Source organism: Carassius auratus, unplaced genomic scaffold, assembly GCF_003368295.1.
Source record: "Carassius auratus strain Wakin unplaced genomic scaffold, ASM336829v1 scaf_tig00035537, whole genome shotgun sequence".
NCBI lineage: Eukaryota > Metazoa > Chordata > Actinopteri > Cypriniformes > Cyprinidae > Carassius > Carassius auratus.
In genome coordinates this window covers 61,313-77,546 of record NW_020526238.1, presented here as the reverse complement: position 1 = coordinate 77,546, position 16,234 = coordinate 61,313, and the positions used below count along the sequence as shown (strand labels likewise).

Below are 16,234 nucleotides of genomic sequence, written 5' to 3'. Positions count from 1 at the left end.
GAGTAAACACTGTAAATATTGACTCATTATTCATTTTATTTTATTGCCAATAAAACCTTTAAACCTCATGATATGCTTATCAGCTTCTCATGATATGCCAATCAGGATTTATTTAAGATAATTTCTTATTTTCTTCTTCAATATATTTCTATTTCTATTCATATGTTAATTGTTAGCCTACTCTGCTCCAACTCCAAATCCTTCAGGAGTCAGAAACCAAACCACCCTCTATATCAAACTCATGAATATGTAATCACAGCGAGACGTCATGCGTCACAGAGGCCAATCAGATCGCCGCACGCGCTGATTAGCTCCGCTGGAGTCGGTGGAGATTCAAACGCGGCTGAGCGCGACTCGCTCGAGTTTACTGTAGTGTTTACTGGAGTTTTACCTCGCTGGTGTGTGAATGCTGGACTCTGAGGGACATGGAGACTTTCACCATCAAGAGTCGCATTAAGAGTCTCCTGCTCTCGCCGTCCATCAAACTCAGAAAGAGAAGCGGCCGCTTCAAACACAGTCTGTCCAGCCAGGTAAAGAAACTCACTGCTGTTATCATCAGCATCTCTCATTATTATTATTATCACAATTATTATTATTATCATATCATAGAATGTATCTGAACACTCAGACTTAATTTGTGACATTCATCAAATGTCTGCTCACTGTAACAAACATCGAGCGCAACATGTAACGAGTTCTGCAGAGTTCGCGTCCTTTGATCTGTTGCTGATTGAGTTTCGTTCATTGCGCTGATGATTAGTTCGTCTTTTGATCTTGTGTGACTGAAGATCTCAGGGGTTTCATGTTGACCCGCTCTTCATGTGCGGACAGAATCGGATGATGTTGTCAGTGTTTCACTCTTTCACACATCAATGATATCGACAGAACAAACCTCTTAAACACATCATCAGCACATTCCCATGATGCTCCTGTGTTGACTTTGAGCTCTTGAATCCGAGCGGAAGGTCTTTAACTCTGAGGAACAATGATCATTAATGTCATTAATCAGCACTAAAGTTCAGTTCAGTATCAGTTCTTTCCCACCTTGAAAACCTTTTATGTCAAAACATATAGTATATTTAAAACATAATTTATTTATTGTATTTATTATATATTACACATTTCAATATATAGAATCCATTACATATTATTACTATGTTCAAGTATTTCTTTCTAAAACATTGTTTAGACTTCCCCATAAATGTTCAGTTGTCTGTGCAGTACAGTGATATTTATTTTGCTCACTCTCTGTGTGGATTATATAATAGTTTGTGTGTTTTCTGTTGTCTCAGGTGACTCTTGAGAAAGTTCTGGGCATCACGACTGCAGGAAACAGTGGTTTGACATGCGATCCGTGTTCAGGAACCGTGGCCTATCCGGCCGGGTGAGCTGAGTCAGGATGACTAGTTCTCAAAAAGCGTTTTTAAGTTATTTAGTTTAAATAGGTTCTTTATGTGGAAAGACATAATGTTAAATTAATAAATGCATTGGATTAAATATGGCATCTTCCTGTTTTCTACAGTAGGTGTGATGTTAACAGTAAGGAAAGCAGATCTCAATCCTTGTGGCTCTTTCCCGAGAGTATTACAGCGATTAACCAGCTTTTAATGAAAATACAAAGATTAGTTGAAGGTTTAGGCCTATTAATGGACTCACACACTGAACGCAGTGGTTGTTCCTGTTTCCTCCAGGTGTGTCGTTGTGTTACTGAACCCAGCCAAAAACACACAACAGCATCTCATCAACTCATCCAGGTGAAGAGCCACACTTTCACACCTCATTCAGTAATGTCTTCCAGATGTTCAGGAATGAAATGAAGATTAAAAAAAAAAGAAAGTTGAGCATGTCCTAATGTGGCCATCTGAGATCAGGATGAGTTTGTGTCTTCATCAGGTTTGGAGAAATGTAGCACTGCATCAGTGTCTCATCAATGGATGCTCTGCAGTGAATGGGTGCCGTCAGAATGAGAGTCTGATAAAAACATCCCAATAATCCACAGCACTCCAGTCCATCAGTGAACATCTGGAGAAGACAAAACCTGAAACACATCCTGCATTAAGATGATTTTAACTCAAACACATAGAGTCTATAATCCAGAATAACACTTCCTCCAGTGAAAAAGTGTTCTGGTCTGAATCAGGAGAGAAATCTGCACAGATCAAGCAGCGTTTAAACCGATCTAAACTCATCTGTGAGAGACAACAGCAGATGTTTCACTGGAGGAAGTGTTATTATGGAGTTATGAAGAAACACACTCATCCTGATCTTGGCTTGAGGACATTTATTTCATTTTGATTTATGAATCCATTAACCTGTGTGTTGTGAATCTTCTGTGGTCCGTCAGGAAGAGCATCAGCACGTTGTCGTTCTCGTCAGACGGCCGGTATCTGGTCACTGGAGAGGTCAGAGGTCACTCTCACAGGTGTGTGGTCAGAGGTTGTGTGAGTCGCTAACGGTCAGTGTGTGTGTTCAGAGCGGTCATCTGCCGGCGGTGTGTGTGTGGGACGTGAGCGAGGGCTCGCTGGTCTCTGAGCTGCTGGAGCACAAGTACGGCGTGTCCTGCGTGGCCTTCTCTCCCAACGGCAAATACATCGTGAGCGTGGGGTCACACCACGACATGAGCGTCAACCTGTGGGCCTGGAAGGTACAGTCATTACCCATCATGCCCTGCAGCTTTCCCTGCATCACTACATGTGTTCCCTCCGTGGTTCCTGCAGAAGAGTGCTCTGATAGCGGTCAATAAGGTGTCCAGTAAGGTGACGGCCGTGTCCTTCTCCGAGGACGGGAATCATTTCGTCACGGCGGGGAACAGACACGTCCGCTTCTGGTATCTGGATCCGTCTCACGCTCATCAGGTGCGTTACATCACTACACTAAAGAGAGCTTGTTTATAAGAGTGCAGTGTGTGATGGAGCGTTCCCATGATGCTCTGCAGCAGGCGTGTCCCGTGCCGCTGATGGGCCGCTCGGGGCTCCTCGGGGAGCTGCAGAATAACTTCTTCTGTGACGTGGCGTGTGGACGAGGCCTGAGGTCCGACAGCACCTTCTGTGTGACGGCGTCGGGGCTGCTGTGTGAGTTCAACGCTCAGAGGGTTCTGGACCGCTGGGTGCACCTGCAGGTCAGTCAGGTCACATGACCTCCAGCGCCGCTTCCTGTGGCTCTTCCTCACGTGTGTTCGTGTGTCCAGACGGGTTCGGCGCGCTCGCTGGCGGTGACGGAGGACCTGATCTTCTGCGGCGGTGCGAACGGGACGGTGCGTGTGTTCGGGGCGTCTGACCTGCGCTTCATCAGCACACTGCCCCGTCCACATCCTCTGGGCGTCCAGCTGTCCGCCGCCACACAGCCCCGGTGAATATATCATCTTTGTAATGTCTTGGATGTAGTTGTGTAGTGATGGATGCGTCTCGCAGCGCACAGGTTTATGGGTCGAGTGTTGATTTGATCTGGTTGTGAACGTCTCTTCCTGCAGAGCTCTGTTAACCCTTTAACGGCTGTGATTAGCAGCGAAAGACTGTCACACATTCACTCCTCTGTTCTTCAGGCATCTGGTCAGCAGAACACCGGACGCCTGTTACCCGGACTCGGTGGCGGTGACCTTTGACCCCGTGACCCGCTGGCTGTCCTGTGTGTATAATGACCACAGTTTATATGTGTGGGACACGAGAGACCTGCACAAAGTGGGCAAAGTTCACTCGGCGCTTTATCACTCGTCCTGCGTTTGGGATCTCCAGGTGAACATCCGCTCACATACACGTCTGCATCCATTATCAATATTAATATCAATACTATAGCTTTTTCTGTTGAGCACAACTGTGACAACACACTCTTTCTGTAGCCTTTTATCACCCAACCAGTCAAAACTTTTTATCACTTTAATTTAAACCATTTTTGTTTCTTTTTTGCTCAGCAAGGCTGTTTATTTGATCAAAAATACAGTAAAAATGTTAAATATTATTACAATTTAAAATATCAGTTTTGGTTGTGAATCTCTGTTAAACTGTAATTTATTTCTGTGATGTGCATCTGTATTTTTATTTTTTATAAATTTATAAATGTCTTTAATGTCACTTTCACGTTCAATTTAATGCATCACAGAAGAAGATGAATAGACGCATTATTTTTGTTAAAGGGAAATTACTGAAGAAGAACTGGAGTAATGATAATGAAAATTCAGCTTTGATCACAGAAATCAATTGCAGTTTAACAGATATTCACATATAAAAGTTATATTAAATAGCAGTAACCTCTCACAATTTTCCTGTGTTTTTGATGAAATAAATGCAGAAGATAAAAAGGATTTTGAAAAGAGTCTTTCCTTCTTTCATGATCTGTTCCAGATGTTTCCCAGTAAGAGCGACGGGTCCAAGCCCACGTTTGGCTCGTCTGATGCGTTCCTCTCGTGTTCGTCTGATGGTTCTGTGCGTCTCTGGAGTTCAGACGGCGTTCACGGCCGTAACGTCCTGAGTAACGTAAGTCCAGCTGCTGAGCACCGAGTGTCGTGATGACCAGTGATGAAGTGACTCTGAACTCTCACAGGATCTTCATCACATCTTCTACATGGAGGACAGCACCGCCGCCCTGCTGGACGTGGAGGGAACTGACATCGCTGGCTCAGAGAAAGCCGAGGGATGGAGTGGTGATGGCAGGAGCGGGATCAGAACCATCTGTGTCAGTCCGGACGGGAGACACCTAGCATCCGGAGACAGAAAGGGCACACTCAGGTCCAGATGATCATGTCAAATTCACATGAAAATACCATCTTTACGTTCAGTAGGGATGAAGAATTAATTTTTTTTATTATTTATTCACTTTTATTTTGTAATATTATTTTGTGTATATTTTCAATTATTTTCAGTTTATTAGAGTAAAATTATTGATTTATTTGTAATTTATTTAAAATTAGCATTTATATTTGATTTATTTATTTGAACTTATTTTCATAATTTTTATTTAGTTTTTTATTTCTTATTTATTTGGTTATTTTATTTATTTACTTATTTATTATTATTTTCTTTTTTCTTTTAATTATTTAATTATTTTTGGTTTATTCGCGTAAAATCATAAATTTACAATCATTTATTTTAAATTTGCATTTATATTTTCACTTACATTTATTTTAAATTATTTTCATAATGTTTATGTATTTTATTCATTTATTATTTAAATATTTATTATTCATTTTCTGTTATTTATTTACTTTATTATTATGTTTTTTGTATATATATTTCATCTTGTGTTGATGTGGTGACAGGATTCATGATCTGACGAGTATGAAGGAGCTGGTGAAGGCTGAGGTCCATGACTCTGAGATCTTATGTCTGGAATACTCCAAACCTCCGTCAGGTGTGTGTGTGTGTGTGTGTTCAGATCAGAGCGTTTCTCTCTCCCTGTGTGTGTGTGTGTGACTGAACGTGTGTTGGACAGGTGTGAATCTGCTGGCCACTGCGAGTCGAGATCGTCTGATCCATGTGCTGGACGCTGAGGAAGACTACAGTCTGCTGCAGACGCTGGACGAGCACTCGTCCTCCATCACGTCTGTCCGCTTCGCTGGTGAGAGCTCGATGTAATCTAATCATACACTAGCAGACGTGCGGTAGGTGTTGATCTTGTGATCTTGTGATTGTCCGTGATGTTTGGATCCAGCCGGCGGTGACGGGACTCTGCGGATCGTCAGCTGTGGAGCAGATAAGAGTGTTTACATCCGCACTGCTCACAGAGTGAGTCCTGAGAAAACCACCACAAGCTCTGCTCCTCTGTAACAAAACTCTGCTCAGGGTTTGAGTTAATGATACTAACTCTGGTTTGTTTAGACGGAGCGAGGAGCTGAATTCAAGCGGACTCATCATGTGGTTCGGAAGGCGACTCCTAATGACATGGATGTGGATCCCAGCTGCAAGTACGCGGCCGTGGGCTGTCAGGACCGCAGCATCCGGTGAGGACACAGACGCTGGTCTGAGCGTGTGATGGCTGGAGTGGAGATGGTTTGATGATGTTGGTGTGTGTCTGTGGTTCTCTAGAGTGATCAGCATCAGCAGCGGCAAACAGAAGAGATCCTTCAGTGGCTCTCCGACTGAAGACGGCGGTTTGCTGAAGGTCAGATCACTGTCACCGTGATGCTAACAAACACCTGACGTGTGTTCACACACAGAACAGTGACTATAATGAAACCACATCAGTCTGTTTATTGACTGTTTATACACAAGCTCTTTGTAATCAGATGGATTCTGATTGGCTGTAAATGTCTCTTCTGAAAGTGATTCGTGATATTTTTCTTCTGTGGTGTAATTGTTATAGTTGTGGTGTCGACTTTTACTCAATAAATTAGAACTGGGGTAGTATATAAAAATTGACAAAATGAATCAAATGATATTTTAGTATCATTGACATACTATTACATTTTTTATTAATATTTTGAATTAGATTTTATTTTTAGATTTTCTGCTTTTTTGTTAATGTAAATAATTCTAATTTTATGTGCGTGCGTGTGTTCACTACTCAATGCTGTGTGTGTGTGTGTGTGTGTGTGTGTGTGTGTGTGTACACTTGATGGGTAAAATGCAGAGCACAAATTTGCTACATGTCACTTTCAATTTCATAAGTTAAAGATGTTTTTGTGTATTTTATTTAATTTGACATTTATTTCAAGTAGCATTTTTATGGTTTAGTTAGTCCGCTATAATATTAACCCTGCTGTGAACTCCTCTGTGTTAAAACTACTGATCAAACCTCCACTGCCCACAGACAGACTAATGGGTGGGGCCAAACTGAAAAGTGCATTATGGGTAATGTGGTTTTTGGTCAACTTTGTGGGCTCCCCACAGCCCTTCCTCTGTTTGTTTTTCTCATCATGTTGCACCTATTTTGAAAAAGCCAAATTGTATTGAAAGCCAGCAGTGCATCGCTTCATTCAGTCATGGATCGGTCTGCTTCTACTGTTTGTGTTCTGTCAGTGAAGTGTAGTTTGTGATTTCTGCAGGTTCAGATTGATCCGTCGGGTCTGTTTGTGGCGTCCAGCTGCTCAGATAAGAACATCAATCTGATTGACTTCCAGACCGGAGAGAGCCTGGCCACCGTGTTCGGACACTCTGGTAACATCAGCCTTCTTCTGTCTTCCTCACTGTGTGGTGATGCTGACAGTGATGATAGTGATTGGGGCAGTGATGGTGACTGATGGTGGTGATGATGGTGACTGTGATGGTGGTGATTGGGGCAGTGATGGTGACTCTGTGTTTCCTGTTGGCAGAGAACATCACGGCTCTGAGGTTCAGCAGTGACTGCAGGCGTCTGCTCTCGTCTTCAGCTGACAGGTTTGACTCCAGCTGTTCTTCTGTTCAGCTCCTGTCATGCTGTGGATCTCACTGACTGCATCTGTTGTGTTTCAGCTGTATATTTGTGTGGCGACTCGCTCCTGAACTCACTATCAATATGAGAGAGAGACTGTCTGCGATCAGACACCGTGACCGGACGTCCAGCTTCAGGAGCAATCCCTTCAGGTACAGGAGCGTTTGACATCTGCATCATGTGCGTTTGAGTGGTTAAAGCCTGGTCATTTGGATATAATTGAGTTTGTGTCTGTTTCAGACGTTCTTCTGTGCACAGATCCACATCCATCATGAGCTGGCCATCTGAGAACGACCAGGAAGAAGAGGAAGAGGAAGAGATGAAGACAGCTGAAGAGACGGGTCAGAACCTTTACTCTAAAGAAGGACTTCTCTGGTTTTATAAACAGCAACTTCATAATCAAAGGACTAATTAAACTTATAAAACAGTTTCAGCTTTTATCAGTTATATTAAACTGACTTACAAACCTAAAACATTTCATTTAAATAAAGTAAAACTATACATACATTAAAAAGCTAATGAAAATGACCAAAACACAATAAAATTACTGAAACTTTAACAAATATTTATATAAAAACAAAATATAAAACCTAATTTAAAACAAAATCTATATTATATCAGCACTACACACATGTTGGTATATATAAATGGTTTACAGGGACTCTCCATGGGCATAATTTTATTTTCTACTGGACAAGCTGTATTTTCGGTCCTCTAACCCTAAACCTGCCCCTCACACACAACTACAGGCATTCTAACATTCTCAAAAAAACTGTTTACTATGTTTTCAAGCCATTTGGTCTACAGGGAAACCTCATAAGCCATGTTTATGTTGTAGTATCCCTGTCATTATGCATGTAAGTGTCCTCATAAACCATATATACTAGTACACACACACACACACACACACACACACACACACACACACACGTATCTCAACACTTACTGATGTAAATGTGATGTGGAATAAAGTGTCTGATGCTGTCACCTTCTCTCTTATAAAGGTGCATCTGATGAAACACAGCTGAAGGTGAGTATCTTTCACTGGAGCTTGCTGTAAAGCTACATGATCTGAAGTCACATGACCGTACAGACACGCTAACCATCGTCTGACGCTCGTGTGCAGGAGGCGTCTGTAGACTCGAGTGTGGCGTGCCGTCCTCGCAGGCGCTGGTCCAGTCGTGTGGGATCGCTGGAGTCCATGCTGGAGCTGCGGCAGCTCGATTCACTCTCTGAAGCTCCAGTCCAGAGCAGAAGCAGCACTGACCGACCGCGGGACGAGGAGCGAGGCAGCACCTCCAGCCTGCAGGTCACTGTTACTCAGCCCAGTTCATTTCAGTTAATAAGCATTTGAACTGCAGATATTTTGATATAATTATGTTGCAACCTTAAAATGGATTTATTCAAATAAACATGAAACACTCATGTGGTTCTCTGTGTTGTTCAGGACTGGAGTCTCCGGCGTCCTCGTGACTCGGCCTGGCTGGTTCCCGTCGGTGCTCCAGAACCCGAGGGTGTGGTTCTGTATCCAGATTACGGTCCCAGCTCCAGCAGCCTGCCTGGGCCGTGCTACCGGAGACAGGCTCTGTCTGAGAGCGTCGAGCACGAGGAGAGAGCAGAAGCTCAGAGTCCCATCAGTGGAGCCTCCATGGGCTACGGCAGCGGAGGATCCAGTCCAGACCACCGACACCAGGGTACAACCTCACACACAAGGGATATTAGGAATACATACAATTTAAAAATGCATATTTTACTTTAGAATTAAAACCCTGAAAATTACTTTTTTACTCTGAAGACTTCTTTTGAATGTTAATGATCCTTTTATGAAACTCTTTTTTTTGTGTGTGTTCACACTTGGGTTTTTCTTTACAAGGATCCAAACAACTTGAGTTTTCATGTTCACGACTCATTCAGTATGATTGCAAACAGAAGTCAATGAAAGAATTATTTTCCAGTTCAATGATGATTCAGTGATGTCGTCATGCAGTTCAATTCTCTTCCAGTAGTGTTTGTTCAATCAGTCAAGGTTCCCCAAGTAAACAAGCCAAAGCAACCAAAACTCCATGGGTTACAGAAATGGAGGAAAAACCTTGGGAGACACTGCTCAGTCGGGTGCCAGTCCTCCTCTGACCAGACGAAACTAGCATGATTTGGTTAAATTCCAGGCTGCAGCACAGGTGCAGAGGGCTCACCTGGTTCCTGTGGTCTTGTGCCGATGGTCGTTCTAGTTGACGATGTCTTCGTAGTGGATCTGTCTCTGGGACTCATCTAGTTGATGTGGTCTACACTTACATTCTGAGCTGTAGAGGTCATCTCTATGTGCTTATCCACCATCTGATCTGGATGCAGACTGGATCTGGTGGCTACGGAATAAGAGAGAAACAGACTAATATTAGCGTAGATGACATTCTTCTAATGATGTAATAAGTGCATTGTGTGTTATGGGAAGTGTTCCCGGTTCTGAAAAATCTAAAAATACTTTAATTATAGAAATGTGTTAGTATGTTATGTGTAAGACAGATTAAAGGGATGAGTCTTTAATCTAGATTTTAACTGCAAGAGTGTGTCTGCCTCCTGAACAATGTTTGGTAGGTTATTCCAGAGCTTGGGAGCCAAATAGGAAAAGATCTGTCTGTTTTCTGAATTGTGTATTGTTGGGCCACTGAGAAATATAGAGCGGAGTATCATCAGCATAACAGTGAAAGCTAACACCATGTTTCCTGATGTTATCTCCCAAGGGAAACATATAAAGCGTGAAGAGTAGCGGCCCTAGTACTGAGCCTTGAGGTACTCCATACTGCACTTGTTATTGATATGATACCTTGATACTGCCTTTTATTTTTATTTTTTTGATGGAAAAGCGATATTTGAGATCGGCCTGTAATTAATTCTCTAGGATCAAGTTATGTTTTTTTAAATGAGACCCTTAATAAGAGCCAGTTTGAAGGATTTTGGGACATGACCTGTTAGTTAGGTAGCCAAGTACAAACTCTAAGACTATGTGCCATATTTCTAGAGAGAAAAGCTGCACCACCCCGGAGGGATAAAGATTATCACATTTCAGTTAGTCAGGTCTGCCCCAAAAACTCGTCCAATGTTATTCCACCACTTAGACATCCAGCCATTGAGTGAAGACATTCTGGTGTGTATTTTGTCACCACGGAAAGGAAGGGAGGGTACCAGAGCAAATTATAGTTTCTGATATTGCACGAATATATAAATATATGCACCTGCAAGTTTCAGAGTGTTGTGTTTTATGTTTCATATCTGAACATTCATGTAGCTCAAAACTGGTGTCATGGGATCAGTTCCAAGGGAATTCATGATAAAAGTCATCAAATCCATGAAAGCAACAGTAACTTGTGAATCCACCAGTAACTGCTCAGATGAAGCACAGAGATGGAGAATCATGAGCTGTTTCTTCTCTCAGATGTGGAGGCGCTGGGCTCTGATGATGAATCCTGTGACGGTAACACACGACTGATCTGTGTTTCTGAGAGTGTTCCACATCAGGAGGTCAGGAGACGCTCCGAGATGCTGACGGACGGCAATCATGCAGGTAAACTCTAGTTTTTCTGCTTCTTTTGCAAGTCACTTTGGATAAAAGCATCGGCTGAATGCATGAATGTAAAACTTTTGAATCTTTGATTTGTTCTCAGGGTCTCGGTTGAGCGCTGAAGGAAGCATCTCAGCATGTTTGCACATCCAGAAGTCCTCTAGCAGGTATTCTCACGATGATGGTCTGCTTTACTCCAGCTGCATGTATTGATGCAGTAACAGGATCTTCTCCACATGCAGGATGGACTCGGTGTTTCCTCATCAGACTCTCAGATCCAGTGCGGCAGTGAAGCCCACGGTCAGCGGCGTCAGGCCCCTGATGGAGGACACAGGAGAGCCCGATCGTCCAGAGCAGAGGAGCCACCCGTACCTGAGCCGTGTCTCCTGCCCTGGACTCCTGAAATCTGCTTCAGCACACAGTCTGAGCGCCGACCGTGAGTGTGTGGTCTGATCAAGCCTCTGAATTACATCTCACTGATTGAGAGGAAATCATTTTCAAGAGCGTTCATCAAGCTAAGATACTTGATAAATAATAAATTACATTTTTGGTTTATTTTTCACCAAATGCCTCCAGAACACTCTGAATATACAGCCAGAGTCACATGGGATCATTTTACCAGTTTTGCTTTCTTTTTAAAAAAAAAGCTTTAATTTAAGGCTTTAAATGCACAATATTGTTAAAAACCTGACATTGCGACATTGTTTTTCTGCACTGCAAAAAAAAAAAAAAAATTCCAGAACACCCCCCACTCACCCCAAACATCCTTAAATCAAGGAGATGCAAAATAAACAAAGTCTTGTTTTCTGAAAAATTATATGAAGATGAAATGACCATGCTTATGACAAGAAAAAAATATCTGCCAAAGTGAAAACTTTATTTAAAGGGAAAATGTTTATTCCTCTGACCTGACCGTACTGGCAGATTTTTTTTTTTTTTCAGGTCACTTAATTTTTTTAAGAAAATAAGACTAATATCTTTTTTTCTTCTCAAATTATATATTTTACTTTGAAGACTCTTTTTTTTTTTTTTTTATCTGATCCTCAAAAAAAAAACGAGTTAGAAATCTTTACTTGAGTTTTCATGCTTTGACTCATTCAGTGACTTAAAAATATTTTTTTAATATCACTGTATAAAGTATAACTGAATATAAATATTACAGTTTTAAACAAAATAATTTGTACTAATACTATAATGAATGTAGTCACCATTGAACTATACTTATTATTAATATTATATATATTAAAGTATTTATTTGTCGCAGCAGGAAGGTCCCTGTCTCCGTCCCGTCTGCGGCGAGAGGCGCGTCCCGTCCTTCTGAAGCTCAGTTTGGAGAAGGTCGTCCCTCATCCCCCGTCCTCTCCTCATCCGTGGGACAGTCCGTCCCAGAGCCGTGTCCTGCGCTCCTACATGAGCCCCACCACCAGCTCCATGGCCAAAACCAGCCGCTCGGCGTCCGTCGGGGACAGTCTGCATGTGGGCAGCTCCTGCGAGAGTCTGGCCCCTGCGTCGAGCAGCTCGTCCTTCCTCACTAACTCTCCCAAAGCGCTTCCTTTGAGAGCCGTCAGACCCCGCATGAGTCAGCGCCAGAGCTGCCCGAACACATCGGCTTCATCTCAGAGCCTTCTGTCTGACCCGAGCTGCTCTTCATCATCATCCTCCTCCTCCTCCAGCTCAGACCCCCAGCAGACGGCTCGTCCTCGAGCGATGGAGAAGGCTGACGCTCCTGATGAAGGTTTGCAGCGGCGACGCTCTTCTTCTATTGGTTCACGCGGTGTTTGTGCTCTCACAGTCATTGGTTACAGCATGTGTTCTGTCTCCTGATGTCATGAGCTCATCTCTGGAGTCTGTGTTGTTGACAGATGTTCCGGTCGGTCTGGAGATCTGCAGACGGGCCGCAGCTGACCTGTGCAGCAGCGTGAGGACGGCGACGCGGCTCTACAGGACGGTCAGTGACTAGCGTCTGTCTGTACTGAGTCTGTCACGGAGTCATTCTCACTGTGTGTGGTGTTTCAGCTGATCTCCCATGATGCCGAGCGCAGTGTGGAGCGGCAGCAGATGCGTCAGCTGATGTCAGACACGCTGCTTCACGTGCGATCGGAGCTGGATTCAGTGTCCGGAGTCGTTCGGATGGAGGAGGGCAAGGAGACGCTCGCCTTACTGGAGCAATACTCACAACTGCTGCTGCGCTCGGTGGAGAGGAGACTCGTTCAGGACGGGTAGAGAGTGTGTGTGTGTGTGTGTGTGTGTGTGTGTTTCACGTGCGTATATTTGAACTTCTGATCTCAGGTGTTTCACCCGTGTCATTTACTCTTGTGGATGTTAATCGTTTTTATTTTTACAAGAGTATTTGTGTTCTTAATTATTTTTAATGTCCGTTTTTATTGTTTTATTGCCAAATAAGTTTATAATGTGTCTGTAATCTGCAGTTTGTCAGTGTTTTGTCTTATTTAATCACACAGTAATCAGCTATGGATTTTATGTATTCATCATTGTTTGTTTGACCTGATTTCTTGCACAATAAACTGAAATATGTTATCAATGCAGGCAGATTTCTGATTCATTTACATTTGCTTTAAATCATGCTTTAATTCACACTCATCATTAGTGGGGTGTTGCATACATCAGTGTTATTCTGTTGAATATTCACAACATTACATTCAGCACAAATAATAAGTTTAACCGTGATATAATCCCAAGTTTCTCAGACATCTGGGTCTTGTCATACTATACAGATATGACCGAATAAAAGAAAAGATGTTAGTTTTTCTTTGTTAGTTAACGTCCCGGGAAATCCTCCATTTCTATAACTTTCACTTAACACTTCAATCAGTCAGCAAAAAAATAAAACTAAACCTATGCTAAATAAGCAAGTTTACAAAAAGAGTAAATTCAGTATTTGTAATAATATAGCACAAGGACAACAAGCAATGTTTGCAGGCTGGTCTTTTTTCTTTTTTACAGAAATGCCTAACAAACAAAAAGAGATTCCCAAAATGATAATTTTTTAAATGAAGTTCTTATACCCTGTGTGAGCAGTCAGTAAGTTTTAGTCCAGTGTGAAAACATTAGCATTTGTATGAAGAAGAAACTCCTGTCCAGAACAGCGTGAGAAAAGACATCTGATGTTTGCACGCGAGCTGGTGAAGGTGTGTGTTTCTCTGAGAGAGATCTCTGATGTTTAATACACTCTGCTGAGGCTCACGGGAGCGTCTCCACGTTGACGGAAGTGAGCGTGACGTCATGCAGGATGTTGATGCGGTTGATCTGGTTGACCTCTCTGATGCGGTGCTGGAAGTCAAACGCAGGCGTGTTGTTGACGGCCACCTTGAACTCCGTGAAGGTGCAGAGGATCTTCATCTACAGAGAGACGTGAGGGTCAGAGTCATTCACTGTCTGGACTGTCCTGCTGCTTTAATTCCACCCATAAACGGGAAGCGCTTCAACACTCTGTTTTTAGGCAGAGGATCTCGCAGGGAGTCGTTTACCTCAAAGTGATGACCGGGCATGAAGGGGAATGGAGACAGAAGATCGCGCTCCTCTTTCCCCCAGCGCTCTCCCAGCTTGTGGTTGCGGACCAGAACCGGTTTCCCGCCCTCACTGAAGCGCGGGTTGATGTGAAGAGCGATGTCGTTACCGCGCAGGAAGTTGATCGTGAACCTGGAGGCAGAAGAAATATTAGTGACACTTTTGGGTTTCAACAAACCAACAATTCCTTCAAAAGCCACTTGATGTTTTGATCGGGAGTCATTTATAGACAGAGTTCTCGCATGCAACTCTAGATGGCGCAGTCCGATAGGTCTAACTCGATCTGACCTAATGACATCATCATCACATGGCACAGCTGATTGGTTCTCTCTTATACCGGTAGCCAATGAGCTTGCTGCTCAACATTCAAATATATGAGTAGTTCTTACACTCCGCCATCATTTACTCTCTCCACATAAACGAATAGAAAATGATGTGTGCACTTACATCTTGGCGTCTGGTTTAATCTGTCCTCTGATAGTCAGCATCAGCTTGTCGTAGATGCCACGGGGAAAATTCATGTTGAATGGAACCGTCTGAAAACCAGAAAACATTAATATGCTCAGGAACGTTTCTACATCATCTACTTGAGCTCAACAAACAGCAGATGCTCTCGGCTGGTTTGATTCAGAATTAGACAATCGTCAACACAACAGAGTTTAATAACTCTTTTACCAAAATGACTGAAGATGTGGAGTCTTTTTTTTTATGTGTCAAAATTAGTTTATGATTAAAATAAGAACAAATATACGGGCTCTGAAAATAATGTGAGTGGCGCTGTCGTTGTGTTTTATTAATTGCTCTGATGGATGTCTGTGGTGAAGCATCGATTCAGTGTCTTACTACAGGAGCGATGGCGGGTGCCGGGGGCCACTGCTGCGGCGCTCCTCCTGCGGGTCCCTGACCGGGCCAACCAGGCTGACCGGGATTACCGTGCCACGCCGGGGGGGCTGGAGAGGGCAGGTAACCTGTCGGGGTGGGGGGTTGAGCAGGCCAGCTCGGCTGAACGGGTGGATTCGGCTGGATTGGAGGGTTGGGTTGAACTGGTTGGGTTGGTTGAATCGGTTGGGTTGGTTGAGTTGGTGGGAAGGGTTGGGCTGGTTGGAAGGGTTGAATTGGTTGAGTTGGTTGGGTTGGTGGGTTTGGTTGGAGTGTTGGGGTGGTTGGAGGGTTGGGCCAGCCTGGTTGGGTGGGTTGGACCGGCCAGGTGGCAGGAACCGATGTGCTGGGCTGGTTAACAGGCCAGTTGGGCTGAGTGGGTTGGCAGGACCAGCAGGGTTGGCAGGGCTGACCGGGCCATTGCTGAGGGGTCGGTGGGTAAATGCCCTGCTGACCGGAGGACGGGCAACTCATGATGGACGTGAACCTGAGAAACAAACCACCACAGATCACCAAAGATCATCACAGACCCCCTCACCATCTGCACTGTGTCTGACTGACTGACCCCTGAACAGTGTCACATGATGATGATAACACTGTGTCCCTTAAGCACCTTAATATGAACCAGTTTGACCGTAGGGACGTCTCACTAGAACTGTACTGGTCATAAGTTAGGACAAAATATTAAGTTTAGTTTTTTAAATGAAAGGAGTCTCTTCTCTTCACCAAGGCTGCATTTATTTGATCACAAAAACTGTTAAATCTTAAAGTTTAAACCAGCTGTTTTCTGTGTGAATCTGTGTTAAAGTGTAATGTATTTCTGTGATGCTCCGCTGTATTTTCAGCATCATTCCTCCAGTCTTCAGTGTCACATGATCTTCAGAAATCAGAATAATATGATGATTTACTGCTCAAGAAACATTTCTGATT

General features: G+C 43.4%; 2 protein-coding genes across 5 annotated transcripts; one reads left to right on the top strand and one right to left on the bottom strand.

Annotated features, from left to right (window-relative positions):
• The first annotated feature begins 311 nt into the window (after positions 1-311).
• LOC113082012 (mitogen-activated protein kinase-binding protein 1-like) lies at positions 312-13,443 on the top strand. 4 transcript variants are annotated; one of them, XM_026253914.1, is made up of 29 exons: positions 312-530; positions 1,293-1,384; positions 1,692-1,754; positions 2,345-2,402; positions 2,474-2,644; positions 2,718-2,855; positions 2,939-3,118; positions 3,188-3,348; positions 3,542-3,731; positions 4,338-4,469; positions 4,537-4,721; positions 5,252-5,343; positions 5,425-5,550; positions 5,644-5,717; positions 5,811-5,932; positions 6,018-6,093; positions 6,977-7,088; positions 7,244-7,307; positions 7,383-7,493; positions 7,582-7,682; positions 8,346-8,371; positions 8,468-8,650; positions 8,789-9,035; positions 10,772-10,900; positions 11,001-11,064; positions 11,140-11,333; positions 12,162-12,632; positions 12,760-12,845; positions 12,914-13,443. In XM_026253914.1, exons 1-29 carry the CDS (start codon positions 426-428, stop codon positions 13,118-13,120), a joined length of 3,960 nt encoding a protein of 1,319 aa, XP_026109699.1. In that variant the 5' UTR covers positions 312-425; the 3' UTR covers positions 13,121-13,443. The 4 variants fall into 4 exon arrangements, with proteins under 4 accessions (XP_026109699.1, XP_026109698.1, XP_026109701.1 ...); XM_026253913.1 differs by having other exon boundaries at positions 2,936-3,118; XM_026253916.1 differs by lacking the exons at positions 312-530; positions 1,293-1,384; positions 1,692-1,754; positions 2,345-2,402; positions 2,474-2,644 and having other exon boundaries at positions 2,776-2,855; positions 2,939-2,991; positions 3,171-3,348.
• A 408-nt stretch (positions 13,444-13,851) lies between these two features.
• On the bottom strand, positions 13,852-16,076 carry LOC113082013 (galectin-3). Its single transcript, XM_026253917.1, has 4 exons — positions 15,269-16,076; positions 14,873-14,961; positions 14,386-14,557; positions 13,852-14,257 (listed from the first exon to the last, which is right to left on the bottom strand). The coding sequence occupies exons 1-4, from the start codon at positions 15,776-15,778 to the stop codon at positions 14,099-14,101; spliced, it is 930 nt and encodes a 309-aa protein (XP_026109702.1). The 5' UTR covers positions 15,779-16,076; the 3' UTR covers positions 13,852-14,098.
• Positions 16,077-16,234: the final 158 nt, after the last annotated feature.